Source organism: Ascaphus truei, chromosome 5, assembly GCF_040206685.1.
Source record: "Ascaphus truei isolate aAscTru1 chromosome 5, aAscTru1.hap1, whole genome shotgun sequence".
Classification (NCBI taxonomy): domain Eukaryota; kingdom Metazoa; phylum Chordata; class Amphibia; order Anura; family Ascaphidae; genus Ascaphus; species Ascaphus truei.
This window is the reverse complement of record NC_134487.1, coordinates 118,221,054-118,238,749: the sequence shown is the minus strand read 5'-3', so window position 1 is coordinate 118,238,749 and position 17,696 is coordinate 118,221,054. Positions and strand designations below refer to the sequence as shown.

Here is a 17,696-nt window from a genome sequence, read left to right as displayed (position 1 = left end):
CACTAAACAGTTTACTCAAATCTAACCCGCATCTACTGTATGGTCTTGTAACAATGTAGAAGAATGCACTGAGTTCTCAAAGATGGCCAACAATACAACACATTTGATAACAAAACTTAAAAAATAAATAAAATAAGGTAGCAAAAATTTTGAGTTAATATTGGGCAAGTAGAAATTTGACCTTCCAGATCTAGTGCAAAGAAAGCAACAGAATCTGCAAATTTAAAGTGCTGTTCCACATTTTACATAGCTCCTACAGATGCAGCCACCAGTATCCGATCACTTGCCTGGGTAAAAGCTAAGGCATCTCACGGTAAATGCCTCAACTTTTCTGTGAGATTCTGCTGCCAGACTAATGGTTTGAATGGGACTGCAGGGACCCCCCGCTGTGTTAATCGGATGGGCCATTAGTCTGGCTGCAGAAACCTCACAGAAATTTTGAAGTTTATTGGGAGATTGCCCCAGATTTTCCCAGGCAAGTGATCGGATGCTGGTGGCTGCATTGTTACGCCGGTGCTGCCCGCAGACCAGACCTATCCCCTGAGCTGAAGGGGCAAGTGGTAATACACGCACCCGCAGCAAAGGGAGTGTCCGGAGTGTGGTATGAAGCGTTGCCAGGCCAGGTGTAGTAAGGTAGACAATACTTGCTGGTACCGGTTGTAGAGATAGAGTGAAGGATGCCTCGCCGAAGTCAGAGAGTGGAGAGTGGAGATAGGTCGTTGTCCAAGCCGTGTTCAAGGGGTTACCAGAGTGAGCGTTGTCCAAGGAGTGCCGAGATCGAGAGCCAGAGGGGGTAGTCGTACAAGCCGCGTCAGAACCTGTGAAAACACTGAGAGAATCCAGAAGTACTTCCATACAGAGACTATGTCTAGCAAAGACTGAGAGCAGAGAGGAGCTAGATAAAGCAGAAAGGTCCAATTAGGAACGGAGGCGGGACAGGAAGAGCTACAGGGAGACACTGCAGATTGGTGCAGGCATAACAGGCCAGGTGAGTCTTGTTGGTAACCTGAGTATGCCCGTGCAGTGTGCGGGGGCGGAGCCTGAGGTCCGGGGGACGGGAAGAAGAGTGTGCAGACTGAGCATGCTCCGTAACTCGTGTACGCGCATGAACCGAGCCAGTGGATGGTGCAGGTGTGTGTGCAGGTGTGCGTGCAGGAGGGCGTGGGTGCGCCCGGCGCTGAGCAGAGGAATCGCCGAGGGGAGAGATCCCGCGACGGCGGCAGGAGCGAGGAGCCGTGGAGGCCGGTAAGGCAGGTTTGTTTTGTGTGTCCAGGGACTCCCTGCGGGAAGGGGGTGTTTTGTGTGGGGAGCGTGGAGAACGCAGATTCCTGACAGTACCCCCCTCTTCAGGAACGGCCTCAGGACGATCCAAGAACGGTTTCTCTGGAAACTTTTTCCTGAAGGACTTAAGAAGGGCCGGGGCATGAATGTCCTTTGAAGGTACCCAGGATCTCTCTTCAGGGCCAAAGCCCTTCCACTGCACCAAGAACTGGAGCTGACCCCTGGATAGGCGAGAATCCAAAAGAGAGTGAACTTCATATTCCTCGTTATTTTGTACAGTAATGGGATCCGGTTTACGAGTCTGATCCGGAAAGAAGTGACTGGAGATAAATGGTTTAAAGAGGGACACATGAAAGACATTGGGAATCTTCATACTGGGTGGTAGTTGGAGCCGGAATGCCACGGGATTGATTTGTTCGCAAATAGGGAAGGGACCCAGGAACTTAGGTGCCAGTTTAGGAGATGGTACCTTGAGGTGGATATTCTTAGAGGAGAGCCATACCAAATCCCCTGGTTTGTAACTGGGCGCCGAACGATGATGACGATCGGCCTGTAGTTTCGATCTGCGGGAGGAGTTGAGAAGGGTAGACTGAATCCTGGACCATGCGGTTTGGAGGGAAGAAATGCGGTCATCTACGGCTGGTACTCCAGAAGGGATGTTGGGGATGGGAAGACAGGGAGGATGGAACCCATAATTTATAAAGAAGGGTGACTCCCAGGTGGACTTGTTTTTGGCAGAATTGACGGCATACTCTGCCCAAGAGAGGAGTTGAGCCCAATCATCCTGGAAATCGGATATGAAACATCTCAGGTACTTCTCCAGGGATTGATTGATTCTCTCCGTTTGTCCATTGGACTGAGGATGATAGGCGGAAGAGAAGGAAGAAGAGATGCCCAATCTCTTCGTGAAAGCTCTCCAAAATTTGGATACGAACTGAGAACCTCTGTCAGAAACAATGGACGAAGGGATCCCATGAATCCGGAAAATCTGCTCCGTAAAAATATCAGCAAGGGCGGGGGAGGTGGGTAATCCTTTAAGTGGAATGAAATGGGACATCCACGACCAGTGTTCATTCCTCTGGACCTGGGCAACTCCACGATAAAGTCCATCGAAATGTGGGACCAGGGGCGGTCGGGAACTGGAAGGGGTAACAGAAAACCCTGAGGCTTTTGACGGAGAGTCTTGCTTTGAGCGCACGTGGGACAGGCGCGGGTAAACTCCAGAATATTTTGAGACATCCTTGGCCACCAGAAATTCCGACGAATGAGATCAGTAGTCTTCTTAAAACCTGGATGACCTGCAGATTTAGAGGAGTGACCCCAAGACAGGACCTCTTGAACAAATTTGGAAGGTACAAAGAGTTTGTTGTCGGGAACGACCAAGTCCTTGAGAATGCGTCTCTGGGAGTGCAAAATCTTGTCAAGATTCTTGAAAGAAGACGTGGCGAGAATCCGCTCATGCAGAAGGATAGTCTCCAAAGATTCCTCTGGCCTCTCTTCAGAAGAATGTATACGGGAGAGTGCGTCTGCCTTTACGTTCTTGTTCCCGGGGATATAGGAAAGGTGAAAATCAAATCGAGAAAAAAAAGAGTCCAGCGAGCCTGTCGTGGACCAAGGCGTCGAGCGTTCTCTATGTAAAGAAGGTTCTTGTGGTCCGTGAGAATAGTAAACGGCTCTTTCGACCCCTCCAGCAGGTGTCTCCACTCTTGAAGAGCCATCTTCACGGCCAGAAGTTCCCTGTTACCCACGTCATAGTTCCTCTCGGCAGACGAGAATTTCTTGGAAAAATATGCACAGGGATGTAACTTATCTTGGGGCGTGGGTCTCTGAGAAAGAACGGCACCAGCGCCACAATCAGAAGCGTCGACCTCCAGGATGAAGGGAAGTTCAATGTTGGGATGACGGAGAATAGGTGCGGATATAAAGGCTTCCTTGAGTGTCTCGAAGGCGGAGATGGCCTCGGATGACCAAGCAGAAGGATCAGCTCCTTTTTTGGTGAGCGCAGTAAGGGGTGCCACAATGGTGGAAAAACTCCGTATAAACTTACTATAATAATTAGCGAACCCTAAAAAATGTATGGCCTTGAGAGAGTTGGTTCTTGGCCATTCAGTGACTGCTTGAAGTTTACCGGAGTCCATCATAAAGCCCTCATCGGAAATGATGTACTCCAGGAACGGAGTAGAGGTCTGATGAAAGGTGCACTTCTCCAGTTTGGCGTACAAATGGTGTTCACGGAGACGGGAAAGGACGTAGGAGGTGTGGCGTATATGGTCCTGGAGATCTTTGGAAAAAATCAGGATATCATCCAAGTATACAATAACAAAAATATTGAGTACCTTACGAAAGACGTCGTTGATGAAATCCTGGAAAACAGCGGGAGCATTACATAAGCCGAAAGGCATTACCAGATATTCGTTGTGTCCACTACGCGTGTTGAAGGCGTCTTCCATTCATCCCCCTTCCTGATGCGCACCAAGTTATAGGCACCACGTAGATCCAACTTGGAAAAAATCTTGGCCCCCTGTAATTTATCGAACAGTTCGGTAATAAGGGGAAGAGGGTAACGATTTTTAATAGTTATGTGGTTTAAACCCCTGTAGTCGATGCAAGGCCTCAATGACCCGTCCTTTTTCTTGACGAAGAAAAACCCAGCCCCTGCTGGGGAATTGGAGGGACGAATAAAGCCTTTCTTGAGATTCTCCTGGATAAATTCATCCATAGCGTGAGATTCTGGTAACGACAAGGGGTAGGTCTTGGATTTGGATAGGGAGTAACCTGGAACTAGGTCGATCGGACAATCGTATGTCCTGTGTGGCGGCAAGAGGTCTGACTGTTCCTTATTGAAAACGTCCCGGAATTGATGGTAAACGGAAGGTAGAATAACTTCGGGAACAGAGGTATTGGCCAGCAGTTGATGAGTCTCGCCTGACCTTGGCCTCCAGGAAATGGGAGCAGAGGAAGTCCAGTCAATGAGAGGATTGTTAAGCTGTAGCCAAGGAAGACCAAGGGTGATGGGTATCCCAGGAGCGTGAATGGCATCGAGAACTAAGGTCTCCTTGTGCAGATGTGAGGACAGAAGCAAAGGAGCCGTCTCTAAGGAGATGTGGGCCGGGGTAAGAGGACGTCCATCGATACCGACGAGTGCGATGGGAACCTCCTTTCTCACGAGTGGTATGCGGTTTAACCTGGCGAATTCAAGATCCACGAAGTTTCCTCCAGCTCCTGAGTCAATGAAAGCGGCGGTAGAAGTCTTGAACTTTTCACCTGAAAGGGAGACTGGAAATGTAAGTTTCTTAGGGAGTTCAACTTTAGAAAGGGGACGTGGAGACATTACACCCAGAGAGAGCCCCTCTGTACTCACTGGGTGTTCCCGTTTCCCGGACGCAGTGGACACTCCCGAACCAGATGTTCCATGGATCCGCAGTAGAAACACAATCCCCCGGCGTGGCGGAACTGCCGTATCGGTGTGCGGATGCGTTGTACCCCCAATTGCATTGGCTCTGGCAACTCCAGTGCAGGACGAAGAGATATGGTAGCACTTGGGGGAGCAGGAGTGTTGCTGGGAGTACTGGAGAACGGAATTTGAAAGTTATGGAAGCGAGTGCGCTGACGCTCAGAGCGGCGTACCTGGATACGTTGATCCACTCGGACAGCCAAATCAATGAGGACCTCCAATTGATCCGGCCTGGATTGGCGAGAGAGTTCGTCCTTGATGGGATCTGCGAGGCCTTGCCAGAATACGGAGACGAGAGCCTCTTGTCCCCAGTTAGTCTCGGTTGCTAGAGTCTGGAATTCCACAGCATACTGTGTCACTATTCGCCGTCCCTGAGTGATCTGGAGGAGAGAAACAGATGCCATCTCCCGACGAGCGGGAGAATCGAATACTCGTTGAAATTCGGCTTTAAATGCCGGGTAATCTTGGGTAAGGTCAGAACGTCGCTCCCAAACCGGGGAAGCCCAAGCCAGGGCGCTGCCAGTGAGGAGGTTATAAATGTAGGCTACCTTCTTGCGATCAGTATTGTAGAGATGGGGGGCCATTTCAAACTGCACCTCACACTGGTTTAGGAAACCCCTAGAATCTTGCGGTTCACCTGCATAAGGCTTGGGGGGAGGAATCCTTACATCTGAGCTGCTAACTGCGCTTGCGGAGTGGGAGCTTACATCTGGCGGGGTCGCGGTCGGTACCCTGTCTGAGAGTACTGCGACCTGGCGTGTAAGTGCCACAATTTGATCCGCCATGGCCTGGTTTTGCTGAAGCAGATTGGAGAGAAACTGTTGAAGTTCGGTCTGGTCTGCGTCTTGTGGGCTCGACATAATGTTACGCCGGTGCTGCCCGCAGACCAGACCTATCCCCTGAGCTGAAGGGGGAAGTGGTAATACACGCACCCGCAGCAAAGGGAGCGTCCGGAGTGTGGTATGAAGCGTTGCCAGGCCAGGTGTAGTAAGGTAGACAATATTTGCCGGTACCGGTTGTAGAGATAGAGTGAAGGATGCCTCGCCGAAGTCAGGGAGTGGAGAGTGGAGATAGGTCGTTGTCCAAGCCGTGTTCAAGGGGTTACCAGAGTGAGCGTTGTCCAAGGAGTGCCGAGATCGAGAGCCAGAGGGGGTAGTCGTACAAGCCGCGTCAGAACCTGTGAAAACACTGAGAGAATCCAGAAGTACTTCTATACAGAGACTATGTCGAGCAAAGACTGAGAGCAGAGAGGAGCTAGATAAAGCAGGAACGTCCAATTAGGAACGGAGGCGGGACAGGAAGAGCTACAGGGAGACACTGCAGATTGGTGCAGGCATAACAGGCCAGGTGAGTCTTGTTGGTAACCTGAGTATGCCCGTGCAGTGTGCGGGGGCGGAGCCTGAGGTCCGGGGGACGGGAAGAAGAGTGTGCAGACTGAGCGTGCTCCGTAACTCGTGTACGCATGTGAACCGAGCCAGTGGATGGTGCAGGTGTGTGTGCAGGTGTGCGTGCAGGTGTGCGTGCAGGTGGTCGTGGGCGCGCCCGGCGCTGAGCAGAGGAATCGCCGAGGGGAGAGATCCCGCGACGGCGGCAGGAGCGAGGAGCCGTGGAGGCCGGTAAGGCAGGTTTGTTTTGTGTGTCCAGCGACTCCCTGCGAGAAGGGGGTGCTTTGTGTGGGGAGCGTGGAGAACGCCGATTCCTGACATGCATCTGTACATGTCACCAAAGCTATTTGCTGTGTTTTATACAAATGTTGATGGATTATTTCCTACAGAAAATGTCATATTTGAGATGCAAAGCGCAAATACAGGTTTAGGGGAGATTATAAAATGTTGGTGCAAGGTGAACTATTGTATCAATAGAGTGCTAAACTATAAGATAAGTCTCACTTAATATGAATCGGAACCTGATTGCCAAGCAAGATTTCGAGTTAATTGACATTATGTTATTAATCTCAAGAAAATGTATTGCACATAACAGCATGAAGGCTATTTCACCCATAATTGGCCATTTAAGAAGTGAAATTGTAAGGATTATGACACTGCAGAGATTTAGGGGCCTATTCTATAAGCCTTCATAAAGAAATCACTGGGCCGGTTACGCCGCCAGTTTTTTTAGCGTTGCTATCCCGGTTTTCAGAAAGCCTCGAATACCTGCAATCGCAAAATGCCCCAAACTGGTGAGTAGCCGGCGACGTGATGATCGCCTCTCTCTAAAGGGCTCACATGGTGACCTGCAGCGATCTGGCCGGCGCATATCTCGCCAGCAATCGCAAGATTTTAATATAAATTTTAATACAAGTGTAGATGAGCAGGGGGGCTCCGGTGCTGATATTAATGGGTATCAGCTCCGGAGACACCCGGCATCAATCCGAGGCAGGAAAAAAACATTTTTTTTCTATGCCTTCTCTCGCCACCTTCTCAGCAGTTTCTCCCCTGTCTCACGCCAACTTTTCCTGGCGTGAGGATTTTGGGAGAAACTCGCCATTCTAGAGCCATGATTAGCCATCGATAAGCTAATCACTACTAGAATTGCACGAGTTTCAGAACCTGCCGATAAGTGTCTTATCGCCGCTCACCCGGCGATGTGTTTTGGACGGCTGAAAAAATCGGCAATTCATGCCTTTATCGCCACTTATCGAGGCTTACTGAATAGCAGCATTTTGGTCGAAAAGGCCTCGATAAGTGGCTTATCAAGGCTTATAGAATAGCCCCTTAATGCCTCACTAGACATGGAAAATAGCTCTCTGAAATTAGAGTAAAATATTCCCAGATAATGTCCTGCTCACTTTTAGTCTTATGTATATCTGCATATATCATGTACTCTAACTCATTATTTATTCATCCTTTCCCTGGACCTTTGCTTTTATACAGTTTGGATATGTTATTATTATGTTATAGCCATTTCAATAGCAAATGAAAATATTATTTGAGAGCACATTCACATGCTTTTAACCATTATCTCTTAGCATGCAGTACAATGCTTCCACTGCTGCCAGGGATTCTGGGAAATTACATGCAAATGAGCACACAGTGTCACTTTTTGCTTCAAAGCCATTTTAACATGGACCACTATAAGCTTATGCCTGCCGCATTACACAGCTTTACAGCATAGCCTGGGTTAAAGAAATGCATAGCTAGTAAACCTACTCACCGACAGTTGTTTCGACCTTTTCAGTTTAGTCAGTGTGAGGATGGTTACACTGGCTTTGCAATTGAAAGCAATTTAAAGCAATTTGAACACTATTGCTATATAATTCTTCTTGTTATACTTTATATTTATCAACATACTAAAAAACAATATAAGTAAAAAAAATGTGGTGTATATTATTAAGGTTATGTGGGTAAAAAAAGTGACAAAAACCCTCCACAGTAAAGCATATTGCAACTGTAAATATTACTGTATGCTCATTTGCACGTCTCAGACAGGTCTGCAACCCTGCCTTTCACCATTATCACCCAGCACACAGCACTTCCACTGCAGCAAAGGATTCTGGAAAATGACATGCAAATGAGCACACAGTGCCACCTTTTGTCTTAAGCTCATGTAACGGTTCGACCCCTACCCAATCTCATATGGGCCCCTATGGTCTGAATCTGCCCTCAGTTAAATCTCAGTGTAGTGTGGTGCACCTGCTGGCTCACAGGACTCCTGAGTCTCCTGCTCGTTGGTAGTGGGGATTTCACCATGACAGGCATATGAGGTAGTGCTGAGTTCTACTCACAGTTGATACAGCGCCTCCATCCCTTCCAGATCCCCACGATAGCAGGGAGGAGTTTCTGGAAGAGAACTCCTGGGTGCATCTTCTTCCTGATTAACTCCAGTCACAGGCAAGAAGAGTCTTTGAATCAAGGGCATCTTTATTTGCATCTTGCATGGCAGCCTGCCCATCATAGCGGCCGGTACTTAGCCACACATCATATAGCTGCACATCATAAGGAAGTTCCCTCCTGACTCTGTAATCGAGCCAGGGATATTTCTGACACCTCTCCCCTAAGGGAGGCTACCAGCTGTGCCAGAGCCCTGGACACAGTGTGGGGTCAGCTTGTCACTCTGCAGCTACTGACACTTGAGCTGCACAGACTCACAGCTCTTGCACCAGACACTTGCACTATCTGGATCTGATCTGACACACTCTTGAACTCTGCAGACAGACTTGAACTACTAACTTTAGGAAGTGATGCGTACTTTATAATTTCCAGAAGACCCACCCCTGGTCACTAACAGTGGACACAGAGCATGCTGTCACTTCCTTTGCTACACCTTACACATCACAGGGGTTGAGGGCAAACCTCCATGAGGACTTCTGGCAAACCTGCCCTCTTAACAGGGATTACTGCACAGAAAGAGAGAGGAATGTAAACCCAAAATTACACAGGGCAACGCTCGAATTACATGAACAACCCTTAAGCCAATGCATGCTGCTTTAAACACAGCATTTAAACATAGGCTGGGATGAGATGCAAAGCCAGTAAACCCACTCACAGACAGACTGTTTCGACCTTGTGGGTCTCTTCAGTGTGAGGTTGGTTGTACTGGCTTTGCTGGTTTGAGACTGAGAGTAGGAAAGCAGCATGCATTGGCTTAAGGGTTGTTCATGTAATGTGGGCTTGAGACAAAAGTTGGCACTATGTGCTCATATGCCTGTCATTTCCCAGAATCCCTTGCTGCAGTGGAAGTGCTGTGTGCTGGGTGATAATGGTGAAAGGCAGGGTTGCAGACCTGTCTGAGACATGCAAATGAGCACACAGTAATATTTACAATATATATATATATATATCAGGAATAGATCAAAGTGCCATGCAAATTAAAACTGATGCTGTCTGATGCTTTAATCTGTCCCTGACGTCTGCACAATTGTAGTACTGTATATCCCAGGACTAAAACTTCCAGAATATTACCTTTATAAATCATATTGTCTGTCGATTTTAGTCTAAGATCTTAGTCATCTATAGATGACTTCTGATAACATTTGATAAAATACTTGTCATACCATGACAAAGTGCAGCCAGAGATGTGTTTCACACATTAATTTGTGAACATCATTTGTGCTTTTAAAAATAAAATGTTAAAAATCGCGCATTAAGAATACATTTCCCAGGTGATACAATGGCTATATGTATACACTGTATAACAAAAATCATCACGTCAAACACATGTATACATAATCACAAAAGGATAGAGCCATTCACAGAGTCTCTTGTGGCTTAGGCCCTAAATGCAATTCTTGTGTATGTAATTAAGTTACTTTCTTGAGAAGAGACAAAAGGCACTGGGGAGTTTAGCTAACATGTACAGTACCCCATACCCAGCACCATAACATCCTTTTCATAAGGAACTTGTATTGCGCATGTATAACTCCAAAATATATTTGAAAGCAGAAAGAGTGCAATACATTGCATATTAATTCACTTCTCAGAATAAACAAGTCTTATCTTGTTGACCTTGATGCTAACATTATAAGTTTGAATATTCTCTTTGAATTCTGTGACTCTTATTCAATATGTCGTAACGCTGCTTCCCAGTACTTAGGTTAAAGCTAATCTCCAAGTGAGTACGATTAAAATCTTCTCCAGTACAGGGAACCAGCTTCATTTCAGATTGAATAAGGAACTCTATGTATTATTTTTCTCAATATGTTTGCTTTTCATGGCCTAGGTCTTATCATGGATAATGGCACATGCGTCTCGGTGACGAGTTGTCCTTGTATTTACCATGGGACAGCCTACCCCGCAGGCTTTAAAATTGAACAAGAATGCAGCTTATGGTAACTAACGTTAATTTACTATTCTGTTCCAAATATCCCTTTTAGCTTAAAATATAGACATTAATGAACTAATTTTGCACATTTAAAGCAGAGTGAATTTGACCGTTTGTCTTATTGTTTGTTGCAGTGTTTGTGCTGGTGGCATTTGGAATTGCACTGAACACGAATGTCCAGGTAATTTTAAAACATTATTAGTGGAATGATTTCTGAAAAGATTCTGCTTTTTAAACACGTGGTCAAATTGCTGATATTCTTCCAGTAATTGCAGTTATGATCTTATGTTAAGACAACATTAGGCTGTTGTGGGGTGAATCAGATGCTGGGGCTCAGAGGAACATGAAACTTGGCTTTTATTCAGCAAAAATGTCCACAAGAAAAGTAGCAAACTGTCCAAATGAAATATATTCAGCACTACTAACATGAAGTGTATATTCACAGCCTTTGACAGATGTACACTCTAGCATGATCGTGCAAGCTTCTGCCAGTCTCAGCAGTTGTGTGCAAAGTAGAACAGAGAGGGTCTGTTGGGCATATTCTAGTAGCTGTGGGTTGGACAGAGGGAGAGCATACCTAGGATATATGCCAATGAGATATGTAAAGTATATTTAAACGAGTCACACCCCATAAAATATTTCCATAAGACCAATACTGACAAGTCTGAGGCCCCTTATGATGAAGGGGGTACTGGTGTCAGGCCCAACATGATCAGAACCCACAACCTCTGCTATTCTGGGCAGCATCACTAGCATTTAAATAAACCCGATGCTGAAAAGCTCCAGTGTCGCATATCTTCCAGGTATATTAGGTGTGCTCCTTTTTGTGCACATGGCACATTGAACTGGCAAGCAGGAAGTGGAAGTGTTCGGCTTTTAATGGAAGGGGGAGGGGGCTATAGGTTTGAGTAGTGTCGTATACATTGTAAGCTGTGATTGTTCAATGCTAGAGCTGCTGCCCAGAATAGTAGAAGTTGTGGGTTCTGATCCTGTTGGGCCTGACACCACAACCCCCCTCATCACAAGGGGCTTTAAACCTGTCAGTATTGTTTGTACAAGAGATGTGACTAATTTAAATATACTTTGCATATCTCATTAGCATATATCCCAGTAATGGTCTTTTTTGAACACATATGTCTCTAACTATATTATTTCGAGGTAGGTTTGAGGCAATATATACACAACATGAGACTTTACTACATTAGGTCTCTCTCCAAACCATGAGACAAACTCACAGCTACTACAATATGTCTATGTGTGATGCTGCCAGAAGATGGGCTTTAAAATCCTTTAATCCCAACTGAGCTCAGGAAAACCAGGAGGAATAGACTATAGGTACCTGTAGTCTATGGTAACAAGACCTTTCCCTGTTATACGGATCCTAATAGAAGTAACAATCAAATAAGTAGGAAACAATATAATGTATTGAATACAATAGGAACAACAAAATTAATGTTAATGTATTATTTGTGTGCTAAGCATACCTTTTTTTAAAGTGATATCAGTATATAATGTACATGACATTTAGCTATATTGTAACTACTCTCTAGGGACCAGATTCACTACAGGGTGCAAATATCCAGCACGCCTTAGCTCTGATTGATTTAGATAAGGTGTCCTAAAGCTTAGCACCATTTAATGAATCTGGGCTTATGTGCTGTGAGGAACTCATTTTCACTGTTTACTAAAGTTTGGAGAGAAGGAAAGTCTTTGCTTCTTCTACCACCACATGTTTACACGGCTTCAATACAACCTGAGATGAGTTTGTACTTACAGATGCATTTTTTCCAAGCAACATTTTGTGACAATACAGAAACCTACACGTATATATTTCTAGAGAGCAATACACAAATAGAAATAACTACTGTAAATGGCAAGTTCAACTGATGGTTTTCCCTGAAAATTTTTCAAATTTATATGAAAGTGTCAAGAACTCAAAAACCTTAAGCATGTTTATAATGGGTTTTTTTTTTAACCCTGTTAACCTGAAAAGGCCTGTACTGCGTTACAAAAATATATAAATTACCTATAATTACATAATGCAATAATGGTATAGTACTTATGTTATATTTGTCCCTTTTCACAAGCTGAGTGTTCTGTAGTTGGTGACTCTCACTTTACAACCTTTGACGGCCGTTACTTTACCTTCCTGGGCATGTGTCAATATATTCTTATGAAAGGGACTGGAAAAGATAAATTCACTATCACCTTACAAAAGGCTCCTTGTGACCAGGTAAGAGCAATGTACGTGTCTTGTGACATAAGATACAAGATGAACTAAATGAAAATATTTGAGTTATAATGTATATCATTTTTAGAAGTAAGTCCAGGCACACCTGAAATATTTAGAAGAGCAGGAGCATTTATTGTGGAGAGCGACCAACTTTGCAACCAAGCCAGCTTTCATAACACTTAGGAAATCCCGAAATCCTGTAAAGGCTGAAATGTTGCTCATTCTGCACAATAAATGTAATTTGTCTGTGGAATTCCTGGGAATCTTGGGTGCTGTGCTACAATCAGCTGCCACCTATCTGTATGGACTAGTGTGCACTCCTAGGTATGTGCAGCATTTATTGCTATATGCAACAATTATTTCTACCTGTTGGATTCCACTGTCATTCTTAATTTTGCAGTTTTTCTCTATTGCATCTTTCTATCAAAAATCCTAGTGTCTTCTGTCTCAAGTTGCCACTATTCTTTGTATATCTTATGCATGATTGCACAAGTACAGTACTCTGTGCCAGGCTTCCATTACAACACAGGCAGGTGTCTTAATAAGATACCTCAATCTCGTGATTGGCAGGGAGTGCTTTAATTTACCACCAAACAGATGAATACAACTTCTCATTAGACTAAATTGTATGCTGGACGTTGCCGTGCATAGGTCAGGGGTAGAACATACAAAAATAAGGCTACCAGCCAAGAGTTTAAAGTGCAGTAGAGAATTGCATTGTAACCAACAAAGGGATCTTTGTGTCGTGGTCCCAGACTGGCTCTTTCGTATGCGTCTCACAATATCAGCTTATTCAGTAGGTACTTTGGATTGATTTAGGCCAGTTTGTGCCAATTATGCATATCTGGGGTATTTATATGGACCAACAAGAGTAGGAGGAGAAACTGGATACATATTTATTATGCTAAAGAGATATATCAATTCTCCAATTCTTGGCATTCTTCTGCCCTTTTTATGTATACATTCAATTGTCAGGTTTTAGCTGAAATGAACTTTGGATCAGCTGAATGTCATCAGAGATAGATAATAATCACAGACTACTTAATGCTGTAAAAAAAAACAATGATGGGATTTATGTATGAATATCTCATGGGTACAAAACCATAGCAAACAATTGCACACTGTCGTTGAAAGCAAATAATCATATTTTATGCTATGGGACATTTTTCTTTGATAAATCTGGTGTCATTTTTTTCTCTAGTTTTTTTTTCCAATTTTGCAACCAAGTGACTTTAATACATAACCCGCTATGTATCAATAAGGCATAAAGAAAGGAGGAACAAAAAGAGGGATCATATTGTATTGTACCTAGGTTTTTTGAACATCTGTTCACTAATTAGTAAGCATCATGAAGATATTTTAGTAAGGGGCATATGTCTAAACTCTAAAGGTAAAAGTGACGCAGTTGTGGCACAAAAACATAGCTCCAGATGATTTAAAGAAAAATCATACGGATTTCAATGGCATTTCTTCTCTGATAGACACTGTATGGTGCAGGTTTGTTGCCCGCAAATTGCACCTCTTTTGCCTTGATTCACATGCCCCAATATATGCTAGTACAATACTTGCTATTTTTGGGTGTGCTACCCGTTTTGTTTTTTTGTATTTTGATTATGTAAAGCTGTATTGCGGTCCAGGTCCATTTTGATCATTTGATTTGTGCTTGCTCTGTTTTGTATTAACGAGCTATACAAAATATTCATCGATAGCGATGCAATAAAATCTGTGTGGGGGTGATGGGAATATCACAGTCTTCTACCATAGGGTAATGAAACCGAGTTTTAACAAAACCCTATGGCAGGTAATTAATTATGTAACCCCTTTAATGCATGAGGCTACCAATGCATTGTAAACGAATGGCACAAGGCACTAAAGGAGTTGAAACAATAACAAAACACTCTTTCATATTAAAGAGGCTAATAAGGCATTGCATGGCATAGCCTTACTAACCCCCTCGTCAAACAAGGAGGTTAACCCCTACCTTTCTCCACCTAGGTAGGGTAACCTATCACCTACCCTCTATACACCGATTCTAACCCAACACATCTAACAGTCCCTCCCCCCTTTCCCCTCCCCCCCCCCCCCATTGCCTTTGATGGAGTGGTAAGCCATATCCATCCTTAGAAAATGAGCAGTAATATGATAACATATCTAGTATGTCAAAAGGGCCTCTGGTGTGCCAGGGACAGGGACGTACCAGGCACATCCATAAGGCAACTAAAGCCTTGCTGCATTATTTTTTCGTGGATACATAATAATGTAAGCACTTCTAAGAATGTACCAGGAAAAATTTGGCATAGAATGTTGATGCAGTTTCTACAACATTTTTGAAGCATATATAAAAAATATTTTATTAGATCATTTAGATATGTGAGTCATGGGCTTCTTTTAAAACCTGTTTGCACCAGCAGCTTGCAATGTGTTTATTTCCAGCCAATCAGCTTTCAGAACAGCTCTGAGACAGGGCAGGGGATTGGTCAGTAAGCAGCAGGCAGTGACTCCTCACCCTCCCTCTCTGAACAGAGGAGAGAGAGAGAGAGACTGTGTGAGACTGTGTGAGACTGTGTGAGACTGAGTGAGACTGAGTGAGACTGTGTGTGAGAGAGAGACTGTGTGAGAGAGAGAGACTGTGTGAGAGAGAGAGACTGTGTGAGAGAGAGACTGTGTGAGAGAGAGAGAGAGAGACTGTGTGTGAGAGAGAGACTGTGTGTGAGAGAGAGACTGTGTGTGAGAGAGAGACTGTGTGTGAGAGAGAGACTTTGTGAGAGAGAGAGAGAGAGAGAGAGAGACTGTGAGAGAGAGAGAGAGAGAGACTGTGTGCGAGAGAGAGACTGTGTGAGAGAGAGAGAGAGAGAGAGAGAGACACTGTGTGAGAGACTGAGACTGTGTGAGAGACTGAGACTGTGTGAGAGACTGAGACTGTGTGAGAGACTGAGACTGCAAAGTAAGTGGCTATCTGCAGTTTGTTTGTGGCTGCTGTTTCTGTGTGTGTGTAAAGGTGCTGTGCTGTGTGTAGAGTGTGTAGAGCTGCAGTGTGTGTGTGTGTGTGTATACACAGAGGGGGCGGCAGTATGTGGATATAGATAGCTGCAGTGTAAGCGTGTATAGAGGTGCTTTAATTTATTTACCATTTTATTTTAATTAAAAAAATCTATATAACTATACAAAAGAGTCTATTGTTTATGAAAAAAACCTACATTCAGCCTATAATAGTAATAATCCCCCCAGAATAGGGCATTACTGGCCAATAATGCCCTGGCTGGGTTAAAGTCCTTCGGCTTCACCTCGGGCCTTCAACTCTTCCAGCCAGGGCATTATTGGCCAGTAATGCCCTGTTCTTCGGGGATTATTACTTAAATATACAATTGACATATACATTGACCCCATACAGCATTCAACAACATTTAGTTTCATGCGCCAGGTATATTTCTATTTTTGTATTTTTAATTTGTTTTTGGCCATTATTTGAGATAATACCCATATTAGATCACCAGGCTGCTTTTTGTGCACTGCACTTAGTATTAGGTCTAGCGCTTGTTTTAGTACCACTTGTTTTGTAACATTTAGTTTCTAACTAATTGTCTGATAAGAGCTGAGTTTTAAAGTCAGTTTTCAGAAAATCGCAATGACATACATTTTAAGGTCTGCCCACCATAATTGTTGTTTGTAAAGTATTTTTCTTAAATTGAAAACTGCAATAATATTTCTAATTTTAGTGTGTGATCTGAATGAAAAGGCGACAGTAAAAGCAAATTGAGCGACACCTTAAAGTAAACCATAACTGCTGAAAACACAGGATACCAGTCAGTGACAGCGTTCTTGTGTTTATTCTGCACATTCCTAAATTGTCACGTTTTGTTTAAACATCTTAAATTCCACCATTAACTGAACACATCAGTGAAGTGGCATTTAGGTGGCATTTCGGTAGAATGAAGACAGCACAAGCAATGAAAGGTGGCAGTAATATTGATACTCTTGGCATTGCTAATTGTGTTCCTGTAATGAAAGGTGACAGTAATATTGATACTCTTGGCATTGCTAATTGTGTTCCTGTAAAAGCACACCAGTTCTGTCTGGCACAGGTTCTACTCTCCTACATGGTGGGAAATGTGTAATGCAGCAGGCTGAAGCTTTAGGAAATACCTGGTAAAAAGGGTTAGAACCTAAAACTGAACGTATCATCCGATCCAGCACTGAAGTAATTGAACAGGACACAATAAAAGTAATTTGTCTCTTTCAGAATTTTGACCATGCGTGTATCCAGTCAATTACACTTGTGTTTGATGAGGATATGAATAAACAAGTGACGGTGCTCAGAGGAGGAGAAGTCCAAATTGGCCCTAACCAAGGTCTTACCCTTAATGGTAAGTGATTTATGAAAAAAGATGAGAGGTTAATTACGTGAGTGATGACAGAATGGTGCTATCATTACCAATCAATCGTTGACACACTCCTACAGTTCCCATAAAAGTAAGCAGATGGCAAAAGTAAAACCTTCCTATGTCTTATGATCATGTAATGAATTTATTTGTAAGAACCACAAACATTTAAAGCAGGAAAACGTGTGAAATCTTATATGTTTTTTTATTAAAATGAATCAGTTCTGTATTATTAGATAATAGTGACTTTTACAAAAAAAATGTATTCAACTCTTGATGCAATTTTAATGAGTTTTAAAGCATCCTTTGATTTCTATAGCAGATTTTACCCATCTCCCAATCAGTGCAAGATATTTGTAACACTTTGCTGTTGGATAATGTTACCTTAGGCTACGGCCACAGTGTCGGCTGCTGCACGCACGCCTGTAAACCGCGATCTCCGGTCTGTGGCTGAGCTGCAGAAGATTGTGACGGGGCCGTGGCGGGGCGCAGCCATGACCTCACCTGGCTGGTTTGTCCTCATTGGCTGACCCGCTGGGGGGGCGTGGCCAGCACTTGGTCGCCAGCTCTAATGAAAATGTTCTTGTCT

General features: G+C 44.0%; 1 protein-coding gene across 2 annotated transcripts in view; it reads left to right on the top strand.

Annotated features, from left to right (window-relative positions):
* The window catches only part of OTOGL (otogelin like), a 209,300-nt gene that overhangs the window by 47,323 nt on the left and 144,281 nt on the right, over window positions 1-17,696 (top strand). For both annotated transcript variants that reach the window (XM_075600516.1, XM_075600517.1), the window contains exons 13-16: window positions 10,394-10,502; window positions 10,630-10,676; window positions 12,583-12,728; window positions 16,969-17,092. In XM_075600516.1, the coding sequence (XP_075456631.1) occupies window positions 10,394-10,502; window positions 10,630-10,676; window positions 12,583-12,728; window positions 16,969-17,092 (426 nt within the window). The remainder of the gene's footprint in view (window positions 1-10,393; window positions 10,503-10,629; window positions 10,677-12,582; window positions 12,729-16,968; window positions 17,093-17,696) is intronic.